The sequence below is a fragment of the Leuresthes tenuis genome, unplaced genomic scaffold (assembly GCF_036924035.1).
Source record: "Leuresthes tenuis unplaced genomic scaffold, fLeuTen1.0.hap1 SCAF_12, whole genome shotgun sequence".
Classification (NCBI taxonomy): Eukaryota; Metazoa; Chordata; class Actinopteri; order Atheriniformes; family Atherinopsidae; genus Leuresthes; species Leuresthes tenuis.
This window is the reverse complement of record NW_027325366.1, coordinates 8,741,145-8,764,095: the sequence shown is the minus strand read 5'-3', so window position 1 is coordinate 8,764,095 and position 22,951 is coordinate 8,741,145. Positions and strand designations below refer to the sequence as shown.

General features: G+C 38.4%; 1 protein-coding gene across 1 annotated transcript in view; it reads right to left on the bottom strand.

The window, feature by feature from the left end:
- The window catches only part of pgap1 (post-GPI attachment to proteins inositol deacylase 1), a 113,041-nt gene that overhangs the window by 85,833 nt on the left and 4,257 nt on the right, over positions 1-22,951 (bottom strand). Inside the window, exons 3-26 of the mRNA XM_072396531.1 lie at positions 21,674-21,849; positions 21,279-21,450; positions 20,985-21,145; positions 20,709-20,761; positions 20,546-20,612; positions 20,327-20,432; positions 20,042-20,100; positions 19,732-19,815; positions 19,499-19,548; positions 19,294-19,345; positions 19,137-19,214; positions 16,465-16,540; positions 16,308-16,381; positions 16,169-16,220; positions 16,031-16,097; positions 13,559-13,664; positions 13,410-13,448; positions 13,012-13,196; positions 12,585-12,815; positions 12,353-12,488; positions 12,117-12,167; positions 11,759-11,970; positions 9,833-9,937; positions 8,842-9,735 (exon numbers count right to left, since the gene is read on the bottom strand). Of these exons, the coding sequence (XP_072252632.1) occupies positions 9,597-9,735; positions 9,833-9,937; positions 11,759-11,970; positions 12,117-12,167; positions 12,353-12,488; positions 12,585-12,815; positions 13,012-13,196; positions 13,410-13,448; positions 13,559-13,664; positions 16,031-16,097; positions 16,169-16,220; positions 16,308-16,381; positions 16,465-16,540; positions 19,137-19,214; positions 19,294-19,345; positions 19,499-19,548; positions 19,732-19,815; positions 20,042-20,100; positions 20,327-20,432; positions 20,546-20,612; positions 20,709-20,761; positions 20,985-21,145; positions 21,279-21,450; positions 21,674-21,849 (2,531 nt within the window). The 3' untranslated portion in view covers positions 8,842-9,596. The remainder of the gene's footprint in view (positions 1-8,841; positions 9,736-9,832; positions 9,938-11,758; positions 11,971-12,116; positions 12,168-12,352; positions 12,489-12,584; positions 12,816-13,011; positions 13,197-13,409; positions 13,449-13,558; positions 13,665-16,030; positions 16,098-16,168; positions 16,221-16,307; positions 16,382-16,464; positions 16,541-19,136; positions 19,215-19,293; positions 19,346-19,498; positions 19,549-19,731; positions 19,816-20,041; positions 20,101-20,326; positions 20,433-20,545; positions 20,613-20,708; positions 20,762-20,984; positions 21,146-21,278; positions 21,451-21,673; positions 21,850-22,951) is intronic.

The following is a 22,951-nucleotide window of genomic DNA, read 5'->3' as shown; positions in this document are numbered from 1 at the left end:
ATGTGTGAAATGTTTTGGTTGGTACACATACATCCTCTCAAAAGCTGATGTATGATGTCACAGTGTCTGTTAGTTTGTTGAGGTTGGTGGCCGCAGCTTTAAAAACACTCCAGTCAGTGGAGTCAAAACAGTCTTGTAGTACCTGTTTAGCCTCCCATGTCCACTTTTTCACTGTTTTCACTACAGGGTTAGCAGATTTTAGTTTCTGCCTGTAGGTTGGTACAAGGTGAACTAGATAGTGATCAGAGTGTCCCAAAGCTGCACAGGGAACAGAGCGATAAGCATGTTTTAGAATGGTGTAACAGTGATTCAGCGTGTTATGGTCTCAGGTAGGACAATTTAGATGTTGTCTGTATTTAGACAGTTCATGACTGAGTTTTGTTCTGTTAAAGTCCCCAAGAATAATAAGCAGAGAGAGTGTGTGTTCCTGTTCTAAATGCGTGATGTGATCAGCCAGCCGCTGTTCAGCCTCCCTCACGTTGGCCTGAGGAGGGGTGTAAACACGGGGTGCGTCTTTTCTGTTTCTGTACATTATTTTATGGGGTAGCAACATGCGCTATAAAAGAAATTGTCCCGCCTAAACTTTCCCTCTTTTTTGTGATGTTCGGTGAGGTAAGGTGAGCTCCAATTTTGTCCTTTTTATTCAGCATTTTATTGGTTTTAATTGAATATTCTATTTCATTAGGTATGTTCCATGTTTTACTTACAATGCAGAGATTTAGTCCCGTTTGCACCTAAATGAAGCCTAACGTGCTGCCTTCACTCTGACACAACTTCTGCTGATATCACCTCAAACTGTGTTAGTTCAGTTGTGCTGCTCACATCTCTTCTCAAATAAATTGGTAAGAAGTAGCTTTGTCTCATTTAATTTTCTCTCCCTCTCCTTTCTTTCTTTCCTTTTCTGGTATCCAGTTTTTACTTTCTTAGGGAAAGACATGACTTTTCCACCTGCCTGTCTGGCTGCACTCTATATGTATGTAATGTGCTCTGTTGTTCATTCCAGGATTGTAAAGGCCTCCACTCTGCAGGTGGCAGTCCGACGCCACCGGTTGTTGATTTGACTTATTTCTACGCCAGGAAAGATCTTTGCTTTCAAGTTTGTATTTTTTAAACTATGCGTTCCAGTGTATGTTTCCATTAAATATTTTCTGTTTTTTCTGTATCAGTCTGTGCATTCCCAGGTTTGTGTTTTTGTCTGGTTGTTACAGTTGCTGTTTCCATTCTTGATGTTCCATGTTTTTTCCCATTTTGTGTGTTCAAGACCTTGTGTTCCATTCTTTGTTTGTTCAACATTCAGTGTTCCATTGCGTTTTTTCAAATCTGTGTATTTCAGTCTTTGTGATAGTATGTTTTTCAGTCTAAATTCTGACTGTACCAGTGTTTAAATCTTTGTTTTACACTGTTCATGCGTGTGAATTCTAGTCTTTGTGTTTCAGTGGGTTTTTATTGTGTTTTACATTGGTCTGTGTTCAGATCTTAGTGTTGCACTCTTTGTTTTTAACCTTTTTGAGTGTGTGTTCCAGTCTTTGTCTGTGTATATTTTGGGGTATTTGATTTGGCATGTACTCCTTTCAGTGTTTCATTATCTATGTTCCTATCTGTTTTTCCAAGTTTCTTCTTCCAGTCTTGTTAATGTCCGCATTCAGTCTATGTCCTTCATTCTTTTTGTTTTCAACTGTTCCTTACCGTCATTGTGATTAAGTCTCTGTGTTATTAGGGGCATTTCCATCAGCATTTAGATGTGCATCGAGAAGTATCGCATCGGATTTCATTTATGATGGAAACGCCATAATCCAAATTAAAATCCCCTGATTCGCACAAATGAAAATACGTTCACTGGCGCCGGGTTTTGGTTAATTCAAAAAGGGATGGAAAAAGCTGTGTTTGCATCAAGTCTGACGTAGCGCACTTTCACCCCAACTGATTCCGGTGTTTGCGGATGATGGGGAGACGGAGACCGATCTCTGCTTGGGCAAGGGCATTAAATAACACCTCTTGCTGCCTTCTCCTCATGACAGCCCCTCTAATCGCCAGGGCTAACTGGGCTGACAGCTCCAATACCACTTGCCCGATTCTTAATAAAGGTTCAAGTACTCTCTCCATGGTGATAGGTCAGGAAGCCGGTAAAATGTTTACAGGCTGGTTGTCATGCAAACCGTCACCAAAGTCCGTACTTATGATTGAATCACACTTGATCCGAATTTTTTTTAATGCGCATTTCCCAATGATTCAAATCACTTTTGGATGGAAACATTACTTTACTCTGTGTTTCAGTCATTGTGTTCTGTGTTTTGTAGTTTGTGTGACCCACTATCTTTTCTCTAATCCTTTTGTTCTAGTTTTTGTGTCTCAGTCTGAGATTAAGGGAAGGAGCTTAGGAAAAGATGAGATTTATCTTTTTTTTTTTCTTTACTATTCAACCTGACCCATACAGTACTTGCATTGATAAGCCAGCCCCGGATACTGATAGGCCGGTAGTTGGAAATGAAAAGGCGACTCATATATAACCCAGCAACCCTCTTTGTCATTTCCTGCTTTAGCTGGACTTTGGTTTGACTGGCAAATGACATTACCCCTACTATCAAATGGTTCCCAAATTCTCCTCATATATTAGGTTTTCACCTTGTTTTGTTCAAATGTCCTTTTGAACACTGGCAAATTCTGTATGTCTTGTAGGTTTGACATCTTGCACCTTCTTTATGACCTGGGTGACCTTAAAAAAAACTTTGCCTGTTCAGTGGTCTCATTATTCTCAAAAGACTGAGAAAAAAAGGCATTCAAATGTTCTATTCCAAAGAAGAAGAAAAAAATGGTTTTATTGTATCAATTGTGCTGAAAAAGTACCATTTACAATAATATTGGATAAAAGTGAGAAATCTATTTAAAAAAAAAACACCAAAATAACCAATTTGACACAGCATAAACCTGAGGTTTAAATATCCTCCCACAACAGAGCTTTGAAAGAAAATCCTAGATGTGATTGATGTGTGTTGTCCAGCTTCTTAGGGATTTGTACAAGTACTGAAACCAAATTTATACTTCAATGTCAGACCAAAGCTTACATGACATTGCAGCAGTGTATCGTATGGGGTAGCTTGTCCAGAGCCTGATGTGAAGCTCCCATCAATTGTAATTATATGTTGAGGCAATGCAGAATGTAAAACATCTAAGGAGATTGCTGATACTTCTGAAATTAGGTTAAGAACTGTCCAACGCATTATAAAATACTGGAAGTATAGTGGGGAACCATCATGATCGCGATTTAGTTTAGTCTGGTGAAATCAAAATCGGAAAAAAAAAACAGAACTCATGGCTATGTTTAATAGTGAAAGTATGAGCATTTCCACTCACACAATGAGTAGGGAACTCAAGGGATTGGGACTCAACAGCTGTGTATCAGTGAGGCTAAAAAAAAAAAAAGGCCTCAAGATTCTACTCTAGAAAGGAAAGAGATCAATAAAAGAAGATCATGCAGTTTGATGAGTCCAGATTTACCTTGTTCCAGAGTGATAGGTGCATCAGGCTAAGAACAGAGGTGGATGAAATGATGCACCCATCATGCCTAGTGCCTACCGTACAAGCATGTGAGGGGAGTGCTATGATCTTGGGTTGCTGCAGCTGGTCAGGTCTAGGTTCAGCAACATTATGTGCTCAAAGACTGAGGTCATCGACTACCTGAGAAGACTGAATGACCAGGTTATTCTATTAGTGGATTTTTTTTCTTCCCCGATGGCACGGGCATATTCCAAGGTGACCATGCCAATTGAGCTCGAATTGTGAAAGAGTGGTTCAGGGAGCATAAGACATAATTTTCACACATGGATTGATCCAGACCATAATGCCATTGAGAATCTTTGGGATGTGCTGGAGAAGACTTTGCACAGTGGTCCGACTCTCCCGCCATCACTACAAGATCCTGGCAAAAAATTAATGCAACTCTGGATGGAAATAAATATTGCAGACATTGCAGAAGTGTATTAAAACAATGCTACAACAAAGGCATGCCATAAGATAAAGGCGGTCCAACGAAATATTAGTGTGCAACTTCTTTTTTGGACGGGCACTGTATAATGGCTCTCAAACTGAAATGAAAAAATAGGACAGACTGTAATTGAATCACATTTACTCATTTTGCCAACACTATGAACAATATTCAGCCTAGAGCCTTTTTTAGGTGTAAAACCTATGTAGGCTACAATGCTTGTACATGTCTATCTCAACATCTCTACTTTTATCCGTCCTGGAATAGCTTCAGTAAAAGTGACTCTTCATTAATTAGCTCCACTCAAAGTCATAGAACCAGAACTGCATCCAGTATCTTTTGTTATCAGTTACTATTGTTTAAAGGAGGGCTTTAACTAGGGCTTTGGAGCAATAACCTACAAAACCTACACTGGCATAGCACACTTATTTAGGCTTCACATTGATTTGATGAAGCATAAAATTAACAAGTTCTGCATAATAAAGACCAGTTGGCAGTAGTTAAGAGGCAGAAGCAAGAGAAGGGTAACAACCAAACTTTGAAACATTTGACAGTAGAAGTGTCACATTTAATAATTTCTAATTCCATAAGATCAGATACACAGTGAAACCAGATAAACAAATGCAACTTTTTGCTACTTGGTGTAGACAATCACAAATATTATGGGTGTTTACAGTAACCAATTGGAAGAGCACAAAAATAACTAATTATATGATTTTATTTAAATGTGAAATGGATGAGAAGAGAGAAAAGCAAGCTCATAAAAAAAGAGGATACTTCATTGACAATTTCAATTTGATAACACATTAAAAATCACCTAGAACAGACACTTTGGACATCCTAAGGAGATTTTAAAAAAAAAAAAAGTTTTTGTTTGTAATGGCAGTCACATGGGTTTAGATAGTCACTTACATTTACTAATAAAAGTTTACTTGAGTTCCAATTTAATCCATTCCCATACATGGTTCTTTTCTGTTACTCTTTCGTACACAGACGCATCTTAACAGGTATGAATTTGAATACAGCATGTATTCATGTGTCTCCTCCCTGTAAACACCTTCAATATACATCTGAAGGTGAGGGGAAAAAAATAGAAAAATGAAAACAACAGTTTGGCAATTTCTTTCTATCTTAAAAAGACCGTTTTTAAAAATTGTATTAAACTGAACCCATGGACTGATATTACCGTTCTGATAAGCCATGAAATTCATCAGTCTTTAAAATGTAATTTCAACAAAACATTCCAAAATAGCAAACTGAAAATTAAAGATTGCAACTACTAAATTGTGATTTTTTCAGATTTCTCCCCCAAGAGTAAATCTAAACATCTGGAAGGACATGATCACAGTGAACACCGATACAAACCACATATATTTTTATAAAACACTACTAATCCCTACTAATTTCTTCTAGAAAAGTAGTTTATATCACCAGTTTAGAACCAGGCAGACAATGTGCATTTCAAAACACTAAAACTGCACCAAATACACAACTGCACAAAAGAAAAACTGATCAATGACAGCGCAAATAAACAAAAAACATGTTGAGACATTCAGTGCAAATGCGTTCCCATTGAAAATAGCAGCTTTGTCTGCAGGGCATGTTCATCTCCGACTACAAAATTGCAGCACAAGCCTGACTGGTCCCTAATAAAGTTATCTTAAATATTTAGTTATTATACAGTCAAATATTTTAAACCACACAACGGTATAGAAAGGCTTTGTGAGTGAACACAGTCACATAGGACCAGCGATGTACACTTCCAGTCACTGTAGGCCTCTGACATTTAGCCAGCATGCTGCTGCTGAGCAATGAAATGTTCATAAACTGATAGGCAGGTGAGAAATAGCTAGATTGCTGCATACATGAGAAAGCAGAAAGGCACAGCAGCTGCTTTGCTAACAGTTAGCATCTTATTGTAAGATTTAAAAAAACAAAACAAAAAAAAAAAAAACAATTCAGTTGAGAAACACTAAAATCTTTCGTTTTAGTGAGGTCAAGACTTTTTTTTCAGCAATATTAAAAGGTGATGAAAAAAACCCACCTGTAAATGTTAAAAACACCAACATATTCATTACTAAGAAAACATCCTGAAAATATTAAATGTAAGTGACATAATAGTGTGATTCTGAGTGTAACTGGTTTAAAAAAAAAAAGAAAAAAAGTTCTTGGTAATCACATGCGTATGCCAGAACACACGCTGTAACTCACAAACCCATTTTTAATCACAACAATCATGACAACAGGTGAGACAGTTGTAGCAAGGTACTTGTCCGCGGTTTTTCCCCCCAATAAAAAACAAAAAGTTCCTGATATCAAATCCTATTCTGACAACATCTTATAACAGCTTGTAATAAAGACAAGTGTGATGATATTCCAAATCCCACATGGATCATAATGTCAAACAGTCCCTCAATAAGACCAAAATCCAGCAATGGCTACATTTACGTGTACCGCAATATTCCACTATCAACTCAATTACGACATCACTCTAACCAGGAAGCTACCTTTTAAAAGAGCATTTTCTGTTACCCCAACCCGAATGAGGTCAGATTTAGAGTTGTCAATAATAAGACATTTTATTAATGCACACAACTGATTTGTACTTGAGTTTTTGAAGTTGCATGAAACGCGTGGCTGCTCCACAACACATGCTCAGTTGTCAGGCTCGCTTACAATGGCGTACTTTGGGCTTTCTTTCTTTGCTTATTTTTGGGGGCTCGTTTTCATAGATTGGGTAACTAGTTTCCAATTTGAATTTGAATTTCCCCCACGGGGGATGAAGAAAGTATCTTTCTATTTCTATTCTAGTTGCTATCACAAGAACTGGTTGCACCAGCTCTGGCAGAGTTCAGTACAGAACAGGAACACTGTATGTAAAATGAAGTAGTCTTTGTGTGGAGGACAAACCCAAGTAATGCACCATGTTTTGAGGGATGTTGGTATACTAAGGACTTTTTGGGTGCAAAAATTGCAGTGGTGTAGGGAGGTGTACGGTGTGTTTGAGTCATTGCTATGCTCTGTAATGTGTAAAGAGGACTATGAATAAAGCAACTGATGTACACATCATAATCAAAGTATCTTATCTACACTAAGGTCAGTAGTTGCAATGTCGCTGTGCTTGTACACTGAGCCAATATATGTGACCAAAGTCTGAAATACCCTATTGCTCTGGACCACAGAGCAACATTTTTGTCCATTACTATCATAAGCACCAGTGAACCTCACTGTTTTCACAGGGTGATGTTCCTTCATTACACACAATTACTGAAAACAGGCACTAGAACACTAGTCATTAATCTAGTCGTTAATCCATGTTGTATTTACATCACGTCTGTAAATACATCATGTCTGTCTAAGTATAATGTGCTTAGTTTTAAAATATTCACAACCTCCGTATGAAGCAGTGGGTATGGGCCAAGTGTCACAGACATGACAGGGAAATCAGAAAGTAGCAAGATGAATAACACGCTGTCGATTTTGGTGCGCCACCCCCCCCCAAAAAAACAACAAAACAATACATTCAGCAGTCACAAGATGTAATTGTAACTTCAACATTTGCTATGCTGCTATAGTACACACATATCAATAGATGTGTCAATATTATATTGAAGACTAGAAGTTTAAACCAAAAAGGTGATTCAAATACAGTAAAAATACAACCTAGATTCACAATGAAATATAAAAGTCTCTCATTAGCCACAGTACTGCAGCAACAAAAGAGTCAATTCCATTTTAGTTACTGAAAAGTCCTCAAAAGTTTAAAATTTCGGTTTGAAGCTCAAAGTTGTTGCAAGCTTGAACAGATATTGTCCACTGAAGAAAAGCGGGGGGGTGGAGAAAATAAAGAGCCTAATGCTTCTCCAACAACACACCACATCTGCTGCATTCTACCAAAATACCAACAATTCACAAAGAACAGCTTACAAAGGTAAACAATGTGACCAGTTTATGAAAAAAGAGAAATCTAAAGAAACCTAAATTAATTTTGTCCATCTAGCCAGTTCATACCACATTCATCTCTTTCACGGTTGGTGCAACTGCATTTAACTTTTTAATACCTTTGTGTTTCAGTCAATATGGCACATTCTGACAAGCAGGAATAGGCCTATGACATGGTGATTTCTGGATCAAAAGTGATCATCTTCTCGTTGCATTATTTCATGTAGTTTTGTTTCACCACACGGACTCCTGTTAGACACTATTAGAGGGTTTTTTTGGACACCGACTTTAATGTTGAGAGAAAAAAATCTGGAACACAAGTGGGGGTGTTTTCAGCTGCACACACATTCTAGGTTAAATGTTTATATCAGCAACACTTACTCTACTGGTCTTTTGTCATCAGTTAAATCACTTATATTTTGCTGTTATTTAATCAAACTTGTGCATAAGTCAGTTAAATTAAACATTTGTTGCACTGATAAATTACATAAAGAGCCATCTTTGAATAAGGCACAGTTAAGCCCTATGGCACACCAGGAAGTTCTTAAATCAACACTAGAGAAGTTTGTGAACCTTAAAACTACGTGCTTCTGAAATAATCTGGAGTACACTGACCTTTGTTATTCTCATTCTGGGCCCCAAAACTGCCCTAGGGTGCCCATGGGCTGAGATAATGCCATTCACAACTTTTTACTTTGGTTTTACGATTGCGTGATGCTTTTGTGGGCTTTCAATTGTGCCTTTGTGGCCTCTTCAACAGTACAGCAAAGAAAAACTATTGAATCAATGAAGGAGAGTAATATTTTGTTCAAGCATGTAACTGTATCAGACTGGGAAGTATATGGCATGACTGTGCATCTGCAGTGTTGAACAGGTTAACTCCATACTGGGCTCAGCTGGAGTTCTCTACTTTGAGCTTTTTTTTTTTTTTTTTTTTTTTTTTTTTTTTTTTTTTTTTTTTTTTTTTTTTTAAATAATGGGGAATTTTACAGTCAGTTTTCTGCCTACAGTAAGTGAACAAAGCTGTGAGACACAAATTCATGTTGAACTGAAAATTTCAGACTTCACTCTGATCTCAGTTTAGCTACACCACCATATAGCAGAGATCATGGGCTGGACCCACCCTAAGCTTCCTCCTAAGCTACTGTCACTGTGGTGAATCAAGAATTTTTGTACTATTTGAATGTGTATCACCACCATTGATTTTGTGTATGCACTGGTTTTGGTGGACCAACAGGTAACAGTTCAAAGTTTAAGTCATTGCTAGGCAATAGGCAGTGTTGGAGTTTATAACATAGTGACAACATAAATAACAGTAACACCCTGTGGAAAATCTCCAATATCAGTAGGTCTTGCTCCCTGAAGACAGAGCTATAGTTATACAGAGTAAGGCAAACATGGTTTCAGGACATCCAACATATCTGCCCCAAATATTTTAAGGCCATTACATCCTCACATTTCAAAACCTAGAGTAATTGCCATGGAGCTTTTAGTGCCAACATTGTGCAGGTAGTTTATCATGCTATGTATGTCTATGGCTCTACTCCATGACAGCTTGATACAGCAAGTCCTCTCGGGAAAAATCAGTCTCAGCAAGCTTCACTGAGGCATGCTGGATCTTACAGAGAGGCATGTTATTGTGAAGATGGAGACTGAACACTGCCAAATACCGTCAAACAAGACAACACAAGGCCAGAGGGATAAGTGCTGCTGACAGGAAGTAGGTGACCCTGTAGAGGTGAAGTGAAGAGAAGGTTACCATGGTGATGGCCAAAGGGAGAGGGAGGCAAGAGGTCAGAGACAGGAGTTTACTGTGAAAAGGAAAAAAGTAGAAGGAGAAGTTACTTGTAACTGACTTACTTGTAATAAAAGCTAGTAGAATATTTGTTGGAGGTGATTATCTCCTACCTGTAACTGAGTTTAAAAGTGTTGCAGTTAGTAAGCAGCATGTAGACAGCAACTAGAGGCACCGTGTGTGGCCAACAATGATCAGGATCCAACTGGGTGGAATATCTGTAGAAGATCACAACACAGGTTAAATAAAAACACTTTAAATTTACTTCCCAACTACTAATTTAAATAGACTACAAATGTTTGCCACACGGTGATAACATTACTGAGAAAAGAGAGCTGGATGCAGAAAAACAAAAAAATTACAAACACAGCAACAAGCTAATAGAGATTCAACAGCTGTATTTTTAAAACCTTTAACAAAGCATTCATTGAGCTGCATGTATAAAATATGCCTCTATATACAAAAAGGATCAAAATACAGATTTGTCCACAGAGTGGGAACTGACACTCAACACAAAGCTGTTATCTTTTGTTAAAACCAATATAAAAATACATCACAGGAATAAAATTAAACTAGAAAAATTCTGGAAATTTTGATATGGGCATGCCCTACTGCCCATTTCTGCCCCCTTGGTGCTTTGCTTATGAGGTTACAATATGTTGTGGTCCAAATCGTCCCGAGTCTTTAAATGTTTGAACGATGTGTGTACGATAAACTATGGCCCGAGCAAAAGGCTTCCGAAATCAGCATGTGTATTCATTAGCATTCAAATTATGATAGAATTAACGTTGAAACAGATTAATTTAAATCTGTTAAACGTTAAATGTTAACAGATTAATTTTTTTCGTTTTTGTGGTAACAAAATGTTCAGAATCCTCATAGAAATGCATTGGGATGACTCGACAAAAAAAAAAAAAAAAAAATTTAATCACAGCTTCATGAGATTTGAATATGTTGTAGTCCACAGTGGGGCGAGTCGTGGAATATATTAATGATGTCTCTACGACAACCTGTTGCCTAGCAACAAGCGGCCAAAGTCAAAATGACGGTTTTTAAAAATTCAAAGTTCAAAATCTCAAAAAGCGTAATAATTTGCATAATGAGGTTGTACGGGCGCTTAGTACCCATCAGCCTGAGTCTTTGAAAGTTTGAACGATGTCTCTACGATAAAGTATAGCTGAGCGATAAGCACGCAAATTTTCAACCTTTTTTCCGGTTTTCGGCACCTAGCGTTGCCACGGTAACACTTTTGAACAATAAAAGTAATGCCCATAATGCTTGTTAGCAAAATGCTAGCTAAAGTAGCCGAATTTTACATGTAAAATGTTTTTTTTCTAATTTTTTCAGACGTTTTTTTTTTCTTTTCCGCCATTTTGTTTTTGGCACGCATCCACTGCTCCGCAGGGTTTGTTTATTTTTTTTACCTACTTATAGGCAATGGTGCCCCATCGCAATATGTGCCTTCCCAAAGGGTTTTTCGTCATTTTTTTTCCCGTTATTTTTTTGAGGGAGGTTTTAGGTAAATACCCCCTGCTCCACTAACTAACTACTTTTTTGTAGTTAGTTAGTGGGAAGTTAGTGGGGAGGTACTTTGCGGGACGTTTTGCACAATTGCAATATGGTCATGCCATTTCTTGGCATGCCCATAATAACCATATTATTAATTTATCTAAAACTTTCCCTGAATCCAAATGTAAAGTTGTACCATACAAACAACAACACATATCCCTAATCTTTAGCTGTTTGCCAAATAAGCACACAGCGAGTAGCCCCACCAAGTCTGCTTTAAGCAACAGCTGCAGTAGCGGGAGAATGGGAACACTTCTGGTGGTCTGAATAGAAACTGCAATTTACTTAATTTGTTCCAGCAATCTTTACAAATCAAGTACTTACATGGAGATTGTCGTTTTCCCTCAGCTATACATATAGCATTGAAATTTGAAAGAAATTAGCGCTGTTTATAAGTGTGACCTTATTTTGCTCACACACTGGCAGGTGTTTCTCTACCTCTCATATACTCCAATATTTCAAAGTTGTACCTCAGATTGCGGATCCAGTGGATGAGAGAGGGCATGCTGAGCATGACAGGTAGCATGAAGAGGGCTGAAAGGCTGAGGTGTAGCTGCAGGTCATCCCTCACTTCCTGCAGAGCACTTTCAGACAGCAGGGGGGCGCCACAACATTCTTTAGACGTGCTGAAGGATTCAGCATTAATTGTACCATTTTCAGATTGTTGATGTTTCAGTGGCACCTAGAAAGATTGATAAGGTAGTTAATTTCTTTAAAGTGTAATTTAGAGAGGTTTCTGAATCATGTCTTCACACCCATTAACTACAGTACCACCCTGAGATGATGTTAATGTGAATAAATTAAAGATGTTTAAGCTAAGAATCTTACCAGATTCAACATGTGACTCAAAGATCTTTCGGCCATCTGCAGCCTGAGTACCTGCGAGAGAAACACACAAATAGTCGATGGTTGGAGAGTAACAGCTTGCAGCATTTTGATCAATCATTAAAGCTAAAAAAAAAAACTAAATGTATTTTGAGAATGCCAAAGAGTCTGCATTATATTTATGCCATTTAGGTTTTGATGCTACTCTGCAAAATCATTCAATGTAAAAAAACATTCACCCTATACAGGTGGAACAGAGAGGAGGCGAAGATTGACAATGCTCCACATGAAGTCCCACCCAGAACAGTCAAACTGACACAGATGAGGAGCTGAGTCCTCAGTCTTAGGGTGCCACAGTCTCGAGACACAGATGGTCTGCAGATAAGAGAAATGTAAAAACCAAGTGTGATTGACCAGGAAGAACAGGAGTTGTTTTGTTTACAACTTTAGTCTCCAACTATCCAACCTCACCTATGCAGTGGAGCCAATATCAATGAGATGAGTCGTATAAAGAGATGGAGCAGTGTGCTGCCCCAGTATGCCACAGCTGCCCCCAAGATGTAAAGCAGAGGGGAAAGAAGGTGGGGCCACTCTTCAGCTGATGCCACCTTTTCATGAGATGCCCCATCAGGGAAGGTTTGGGAGAGTGTATCCATAGGTGGCAGGCAAAGAATGGACCAGACCTCTTGAAACCAATTACAGCTGTGAGAAGGTACGGAAACATAAGGGAGCAAAAAGAAAAAAAGAATAGAATAAAGAATGTCTTATACTCTTATCAAAAGTCACAAAGCTGTATAGTGTGACTAAAAGCTGGTGGCAACTTGTGTTAAAATTGTGTTTCCAAAGATCATCATTTGAACTTTACCCACACGGTCAATAACAGACTGCCAAAGCCCACCTGAGTAAGATGTGCACTAAATAAAGAGGCAGGTTAATCTTATGAGGCTGCAGCCCTGAGCCCACTGCCAGGGTCATATCTACAGCTCTCCCCGTCTTCAGAATGGAAGACAGCTGCCGCCCATAGGCAAGGAGGAGAGTTACAGCTGTGTACACCGGCACCATGGGACCACAAAACCTTAGGACCTGCCAGATAAAAGAAACAACTTCAGAGCAGGACTGCCTCTTACTGTATGTGAAACAGTATTAATATACAACAATAAATTTATTTACACAACAGTTTTCACTGTCATTCGAAGGGGATTTAAGAAGCGACTTAAGCTTCAATGATTTGAAATTTATCAAAGGTACTGAAAGGCATTTGTTGCATTACCCAAAAACACAAGAAAGTTGTCATACCTGTCCCAGCACCTTGGGTATTGAAGTTCTTATTGATATCTGGACCAGAGAGTAAACAGTATGTTTTACATATCTTTACTAATAGTAAAAATTTCACAACTTAATTATCATAAAGATATCTGAGCATTAAAGTTGTAGGGGAGTTGTACCTTATACTGGCAGTTGGGAGCAGTGTGAAGCTGTAAGAGAACACCAGAGATGTCGTCTGGATGACTTGTATGCAGCATTCCTGAGATTTCTGCTACCGATGGTACACTAGCAGATAGAAAACAAGTCATTGAAAAAGAAAAATCTTTTGTTTCTTATATATCTTAATGCTCACCTACTAATTAAGCAAACAACCAAAAGGGGATATGGAAGCGAATCGTAACCATAACTTAAATTAAAATGCATTTGCAGAAATGCTTTTTCATTTTAAGAATGTGGCTGCATTATTTGACTCATAAATTATATTAGTAATCAATCATCCTATTTGCATTTTAATTTTCTTCTTCAAGGGTGCTCAATCTTTCACTTAATTAAAATGAAAAAGAAATAGACATTTAAGATTTAATTTTCAAAATGTGCCCCGGCAAATAGATACCAAAATTCAATTTGAAATGTAAAATTTGAAAAATAAAATGCATTTGCAGAAATGCTTTTTCATTTTAAGAATGTGGCTGCATTATTGGACTCATAAATAAAATTAGTAATCAATCATTCCATTTGCATTTTCTTCTTCAAGACTGCACACTATTGCTTTTTCGTTTTCATGGTCTGCCCGCAAAGTACTGCCCATGATTCGAAAACGAAAAAGCAATCTGAGCAGCGCAGCAGAGTGACGTCAGCTCTTCTTCAGCTCCCTGCTGACCGAGCTACCCATCTTGTTTGGTAGGGGGCGGTGTGCACATCTGCATTGCAAATGTGCCGGGAAATTGATTGAATTACCGGGTCTTTAGAGGACGCGTCACAGATCATGGTGCTCCCTCAAATTTTGCAAACACTGTTAGAATTAGCTGAGCAGGTAGAATCTAATAATATATCTGGGTCTCATGCCCGTGGCCGAGTAGAACAAGTCAGACAGCTTGGCTGCATACTCTGCTGTCACAGATTTACACATTAATGAGGTTGCCATAGTAAACCTCTGTTCAGTCCTGGAACGGCTGGATGCTGTGGAGCCTCAAATGGGACGAGGACGACAAACCATCAACATCCTGTTCGAGTCCATTGAAAGCTATTTAATAAATGGTTTAAAAATAAAAGGAAATAGCTAAGGTGTTCGGCATAGGCCACCAGACAATCCGTCGGAGGATGCAAAGCATTGATGTAGTAGACTCCTTATTACTATTATTTGTAAAGGAACCATGTTCACAACAAAACTTAATTGTTGCCATTTGATGCTTTGTGCCAAAGTTATAACCTGATCATTGTTGATGTGACTGTCACTAAAAATAACTTTTATAACGTAGATCAGCGGCTCCCAAACTAAACGATAAGCGGCACTCCCTTCTATGTCCCAACCGAGTTGGCGCACCCTTAGATAGAATTTCATATATCTAAAGCTGTCCATTCAACAAAAATTCCTTTCCAAAACTACCCTGTGGAAAAGATAAATTGATGATTTTATTTGTTATATGAAGGGGTATCAAAGAAAAATTACTTTTGGAGTAACATAAATTCTACAAATAACCTCTTACAACAGAACTTTATGATGCATTGGTCCATTTTCTAAACCTTACATTTTACAAGCAGAACAACAACACTATTGAGACTATCTATTCTAGACCTTTGATCAGATTCAGTTTTTAGAGCTGAAAACAACCTTTCAAATAACTTCTTCAGGATATTCCTATTGGCCAGTTCTTGAGATTGCAAAGAAATTGCAGTAGTATTGCATATTTTCAGTTCAACATACACAGAGTTCTCCAACATTTTGAGACAGTTCATTCAGATTAAAAAGAAATAAAAAAATATTTATCTCCAACTAATCAGGCTTTTCTTTCTTGCAGTGACCATTGTGCTCAGTGTTCTAATTCCTCAGACACTAAAGCCCTTGTCTCATATCAGTTGAGGTTTATCAGTGCAAATCATGACAGAGAAAGTGATAATGACACATCCGTGATGCAAGCACACAGGAGTGCAGGCCCATTTTGCATTTGCTAAATCATAGGCGGATCAACTTCATTCATGTCAGACAAACAAAAAGAGCTTTGAAGACTTGCATATGTGAAGATAAGACTGCAACACATGCATGAATCATGGACTAAGCAAATGTCCGACATAATGCTCAGGTTCACCACAGCTCTGCAGTATCATTAAAGCTTTGGGGAATAGAAAACAATTAAACACTCCTCTAGAGGTAGGGACATCATTAACTTACTGCTTTGTGAAGAGACACATTGTCTTTTCATTGATATTTTGAATGCAATGCAATACCCTTTTAAATATCCTTCGGTCAAAATTAAGAATTTTTCATGTTTTCTTATGTCAGATGTTTATATATTTTTCTTTTACTCTTACAGCACCAAAAATAATCGCGAGCTACAGACTTCCTTTATTCTTTAGAAAACAAATTATGACAGGGAAAGTGACAGTCACAAGTACCTTTAGATGTGCCAAAAGCTTTGAAAAAGATAACTCACCTCACTGTAGTTAAAGAGTCCTCTCTAAACCATGCTACCTTCAGCCTGTAAACACTGGGCAATCTATCTGCAGACGGACAGATCATGATTAAATCCCATCATGTGCATATGCACTTACATCTGAGAAGAACGACTTACCTTTATGTACTTTACACTGGCTGGCAACATTGATTCTGAAAGCTTGATAGACCTAAAGACGGAGACATGTATGTTTATTGGAACCACAAGAACACAAATCCCGATGCCAGAAAGACTGTAGAGAAACAACGACAGTTACCTGCTGAAAATGCTGCAGCTGGATAGTGTGAAGAAGCCCGGAGGAGTTCACCGTAACCTCACTGACAGTAAAACCTAAAGAAACAACAGTTATTGAGGGGACAAACTTGTTTTTCACTAAGGAGTTATTTGTTGTTGTCAACAAAGACAAAACTCACCAAAGGACAGGACATGTGGCACTGAGACTGACAGAGTCAGAGATTCTTGTCTCTGCCACTCACACTCCACTTTGAACTATAGATAGACAGGCAAATGTCAATCATTGACATATATCAGCATTAGTAACAATCCAAAACTAAAGCCCTCTTTCATTATGCAAGTCCATCTCTGCTGATCACCCATGTTAAATGGCCCAAATCTTCTGACCCTCTGGCTTACTGGTGATGGTAGAGCATTAGGTTTGAAACATGATAGCATTATACAACATTTAGAGGCAAGTACAGGCACGGTGCTGAAGAGCAAGCTGCTGTAAAGCAGTGGTCTATCTTTTGGAAACTTTAAGATGCATGCATTGGATCTAGTCATCAGGGAGTAAAAACAAATATTCCTAATAAATGCTCTGCACTCCGGTCAAAAACATGACGCTGTGATGAAAATAGTTTAGAGAAAGATAAAAGCAAAGACGTCCTGTGCAGACTAACACTGAAATAGTGAGTCCTCAATTGTGCTTCACACAAACACGACATGCCATCAATCTAGTGGCAAATGTGTCAGTGTCATGTGTGAATCCGTCCACCTGGTGCTTTTCTGTACCATTTTGAGACAAATCTGATTTAGGTGACCCAATCATATTACTTTCATCACTGAACAAGTGTGAAGTGCTACATTAATGGACATGCACAACATTATGACATAATATAAGATGTTCAAAAGACTTCCACAACAATATTACATAATTGATTGATAGCACTTTTCAGACTTTCTTCTGCCACGATTTTCACCTAAAGTAAATAACTGTAGCACCTAATCATTTTTACTCAGTATCTGAGCTTAAGGAACTGTAGCTTAAGCTTCTGCTTTATGTATGACCATTTATCAACATTTAGACAACTCTAATACACCACCATCTTATATAACACAATTCTCCGTGTCTGTTCGTTTGATACAATTCTTTATGGCATATATAAAAGTTTAACTCTAAAGGACTTAGTTATTTGTGGCACAGTTATGCTTCTGACTAACAGTGGTGACGGTGTGGAGATGGCGTCTCCAAGTGAAATAAACAGATGGTTCTCAAGTAGATAATAACTATGCTGATACTGTAGTGCAACTAAGCCCTTGCAGTATAATATTAAACAGGCTTAAACATGTAAAAAAGGGATATTTCCAGCTGTTTCCACTGCCGCTATGATAATACGGACAATGCTGTTATGAATTGTTATGATTGACATGACATGTCAAAAAATTGTGACTCTATGAGGACTTTAATTGACAAGACACCTAATGCACTGTCCAATCTCAAGCAAATCACTTTTAATCGAGTGCAAACTGTGGCTCTTTCTGTAACTATTTTCGGAAGCGTGACAAACAATAAAAGAAAAATAACCAGTGTGACTGACTGAATGCCATCACTTTATTAGACAAATAAAGCCCTCAATGTTATGCATCTTATGGAGGGATGCACCGATCCGATATTTGGATCGGATATCGGTCACGATATTGACAAAATATATGGATCAGTTATCGGAAAGTGAGACCTACATTTATCTTGAATGAAGCTATCCAGCCTGCGTTTAATTTCCAAAAAGCTGCAGGTAAATTAATAGGCTCATGTTCTTCTACTGGTATGACGGTGAAGTTTTGACCGCAGAGTACCTCAGCAGACCTGGGCTGGGCTGCCCCGCCACTCTGTTACAGGTACGGCTGGTCTGGACTTCACCCACCACGTCGGAGCAAGTGTGCGAACCAGTGTTATTTGGATAAACTGGTGGCACAACGGGGAACTAAACGGCTACTTTCTCACATGAAAAATCTTTAAAAACTTGATATTACCGGCGCTATAGCGTAATTTAAAACAGAGTTACGGCGGTTTCAAGTTAGCTATAGCGAGGGAAGGTTCACTTCCTGTTTATAAAATAAAAGCGCAAATTCTATCCTTACTCCTTAATCTTCATAATAAAAAATAAAAAAAGTTTTTGTGAAAATGACCAGCAGTGCATTACTCACTAGGGCTGGCTTGGGTAGCTCAACTCTTTGCAAAACTCTCAAATCAAATTCTTTTTCAGAAAGCCAAGGAAAATCAAGTGCTCTGACCACAGCTGCACAATGTGCCATTGAGCCCAGTCCAGCCCAAGCAGGTCCTGCCCTTCCCAGCCCCTAACCTGTCCTGTCCTGTCCAGCTCAGCCCCACCCAGTCTTTGTTTTTTTATTGTTGTTCTGTGTTTTAATCAAATTAAATTGTCATATTCATTACCTTCATATTCATAACCTCAGTGTACAGAGTCATTGGATGTACATTTTCAATGTAAAAACTTTTCTGAAAAAAACCCCAAAAAAACCCTACTGATTCTGTTTCAGTGTTCTGTTTTATTTATTTAAATTTAACTTTGATTTCATTTTATTTTATTTTAACAAATAAACACTGGTTCATTCTTTATATTTAGATCTATTATTTAGTTTAATTTTAGGATAAGTTTAGTTAACAAATATTTAAGTCAAATCCGAAGCCTTCCACAAAGTGAGGTATACAGTTTGTAAATTCAGCCATGGTATGGGATCGGTATAGAGTATCAACTGATATGCAAGACCCTGATATTGGAATCGGTATCAAAAAAAGCTGGATTGGTGCATCCCTAATCTTATGTATGAAAAGGGCTTTAGTTTCAAGTACCTGTTTGCCATTGATGTTGGAGGCCGATACGACAAGATGAGTAACAAAAGACAAGTCACTTAGACTCAGAGTGAGAACCTGAGGGGAAAGAGATACAATTATGAAAACTGACCAGCAACAGATTGGACTGGGTGGATTATTTGCTAAATACATTTACCTTATATGGTGGCAGAAGCTCAGTTCCCATGGACAAATCCACTGCATGAACACTGAGAGAGACAGAACACATGTTGCTATGATACAATCATAAATTATATAATTGTTTATACTCTGTAGATAAATAAGGAGAGATTAACTTTTAAGAAACTGATAGAGGATAAAAGGTGGTGTAAATAGGTTCTACATTATAATCCTATTGTTACCATGAAGAACTGTTCTTGTGCATGCAGCCGTGCACCCAGCTAGTCATTTCCTGTTGGACAACAACAACAAATCTTCATTCATTAATTAATCAAGATAAATCAATATTGATGAAAAACAGAGCTATACGTAGTCAACCTGGAAATCTAACAACAAACTCTACCAAAAATGGAGTTTTGCAAGAGTTGCTGTTCACACTGAAAGGGATGAAAATGAGAGCAGGCTGAGAACTCACTAGGTTGTTGCTTCGGCAGTAGAAATGGCTGTAGGCTTTCCTGCGACTTGACAGGGCAAACATGAAGTATTTTACTTGTCCTTCCTGTCATGAAGAGCAGAGCACCACTGAATACAACACATCATTTTCTGTCTATCTGCTCTTTGTAATCTTTCATCATTATTCAGATAACAGGGAAAACTTAACTATAGAGCAATCTGCATAATGAAAATGATATATACCGAAGAAGAATTTTGACAAATTGCCTCAGCAAAATAATTTTAGCTGTGCATAAGAAGTTAATTTATCATATTCGAACAAAGTTTGTTACTTTTGGTGTGCTATAAGCCAGGCGAAGTGTGTTAACTTCACTCCATGCTTCAGGAAAATCTGGAAAATAAAAAGACATGATAAATGAGTGATTCTTTAACAGTGTCACTCAGTTAAAACTGTCTTTTTTCCGGACGACTTCAAATATTTTAAAACATACAAAAGACAAGAGAGGCGTGGCTCAGTGAAGTACATGCGCAGGCGAGTGCTTGTTAATAGAAAATTTACGAAGTCTACCTGTAGAATTTTTCTGTTTAGCTTCTCCATGTTTGTGTTTATCTCTAACCTAAGATCGAGATGGATGTGTCTTGACTTTCTCCCAACATCCTGACAGAGTGTCGGATGAAATGATGGTTTATGACAGCCATTTTCCTCTCTTGGTCCACTGTGAACTATTAAGAACACATAACGTTTCTATTTTATGACAATTCCTACATGTTTCTTCACAAAAATGTTAATGAAAAAAGAATAAAAAAAAAAAGATTATTAAGTTTGATGTTCAAACCTGTCTGGTTTCAGGTTCAATGAGGTCGAAGAATGCCCTTACAGTTGCAAGAACAAGTTCTTTGCACCTGAAACAAACACATGGGATGTCAATTTTTTTCTATTTCTTGAACATCGTCATACATGCATGAATTACTGTGGCCAAATCTTAAAAGGTCCATTACCAAACAATAGAGAGATGATCAGTGGACACCCATGTCTTGGGAACTGCAGTTACCTGGAGAAAAGACATTTGAAGAAGAGTAAATGGAATCAGACACCATTTTAAAAAGGACCCTTTTCCATCAAGTAGTCCCAGGAAAAAAATAAAAATACTACAATGAGTACAGGACTTTTAAGGGCTATTAATTACACAGCAGACAGGACATTTTGACAACAGTTCTTTGCAAATTGACAAATAACATGATCAATAAAAGTATAATTTTACAAAGAAATCATACCACCAGTGACAGTTTATTAGGATCTCCTGGGGAACAAGGAAGAGAAGTCAAGCCAGAGCGGACCAGGTAGTCACGATAACCACCCCCAACAGACAGAACAGTAACATTCCTGAGCTTGTTTGCCTGGTTCAACCACTTTTGTCTCACTGCAGTGTAGAAATCTATGTTAAGCAAGGACAGAGAGGGGAAGAACAATGACCCAATTTATTTATAATGCAGCCATCATCAACAGCACTTCTTAAATTTCAACATAGAAATGACCCACTGGACTTGGAGCACATCAGCTCTGCTTACCCAGCAAGAAGGGGTCCAGTGCCAGAACTGGAGCCTGGTGAGGGGAGGCCTGGGTGATGATCAGATTGACCAGATGAGTGTTAAAGCGGGGCAACGTGAACAGTGCACGGGCTACTACTCCTCCCATGGAGTGACCAACAAGCACAACGCTCTGAGGAGGGGTCTTAAGGTGCTACAAGACAAGAAACTGGTTATACATTTGAGGGTCTACTATCTTAACTTCTACTGTTGCTTTGGCAACTTCTTTAGAAGTGTGCCATGTTTAAAGCAAATGGACTATGTACACATAAAATGTGACTGAACAGGATGTTTATGTAATATGAATTCTACTTAAGTGGTCCTCTATGTAAAGTCATTAAAGCAGCTTTATGAGTGGATATATACTGACGTCTTACCTTGTAGAGCCGCAGGATGGCCTTTATGCTCTCATGCAGGAAATGTGTTTGTCTGCGCAAACTGCCACCATAGAGAGCGACCAGCTCTTCATTGAAGTCCACAGTAAACACATTGAGGTGCACACCTCCTTCCATGTTTTCAGCTTTCCTCAAAGCCACTGAGCCCAGGGAGCGGGCTATATGAAGAGAGGAGGGACATCTTATGGTTACACATTTAGCACCTATTGTACAAATACCATATATGAAAACATGTCTCTAATATTTTGATTTATAGACTGAAATTTTTGTGTCTTGGGAAACAGTTGGTTACCTAAAGAAATATCTCCCTTCTTTGAATATCAGAAACACTCTGGTCTGAGCTGACACTTGCACAACCTGTCTCATTGGTGGCCTAATGACTGCAAGATCTCCATGTCCTGTGGCTGCAAAATGAGCCAAAATCATCAACTTTCCACCATAGTGCTTAAAACTTGGTATGAGGTGTTTTTGCTAACATGCTGTTTGGTTCTGGTTTTCACGTAAGGTGGTACTTTTCATTATGGCTAAACATCTCCCATCGTTTATCCGAATGACAATCAGTGGGTCTACATGATGAGATTATAGCTGTAGCTGGGTTATGCTCCTCATCTGAGTAATGGTAATTATCCTTGGATATATGGCCGTGAATGAATTGAATCACTGGCACAGAGCATTTCATACCCCAGTACGATAGGTGGCGCTGTACCCATTTTAACTATCGCTAACAGAACCACTTCCAGTTGACGTCTTCACCACCACCAACAACAACAACAAAACTCATGCATTCGAGAAAGATGGTGAACGAAGAGCAAGATGAAGCTACGTCACTCTACATTTCCTTTGTGATGAGTATGGTTATGGCACAAACGTGATGCACAACGGCACATTCTCCATTGCGTTGTTTATTTCTTTCCGATGGCGGCGACAACAACTGTAATATCGTCTCCTTCGACTTCCAGGTGACGATCCCAGGAAAAATTCTCGAGCATGCGCAGAACGCTTAATCCGATCCACTGCCGACTACATGCATGTTCAGTGTACATTTGGATCAAGTTATCTCAGGGTCGCGAGTAACCCGATCCGATACGTTTCTTTGTCAGATTAAGGTGTCTACATGAACTGAATAACTTATCTTATCTTAGTCTTATTGTAATTTAGCCATTAATTTGATCCGATGGCACTCATGTAACCCCACTGATTGTTCCAGATATCTTGTGGTTTTAATCAGATGAAACTTGGCAAACTTAAGCCATGCTGCCA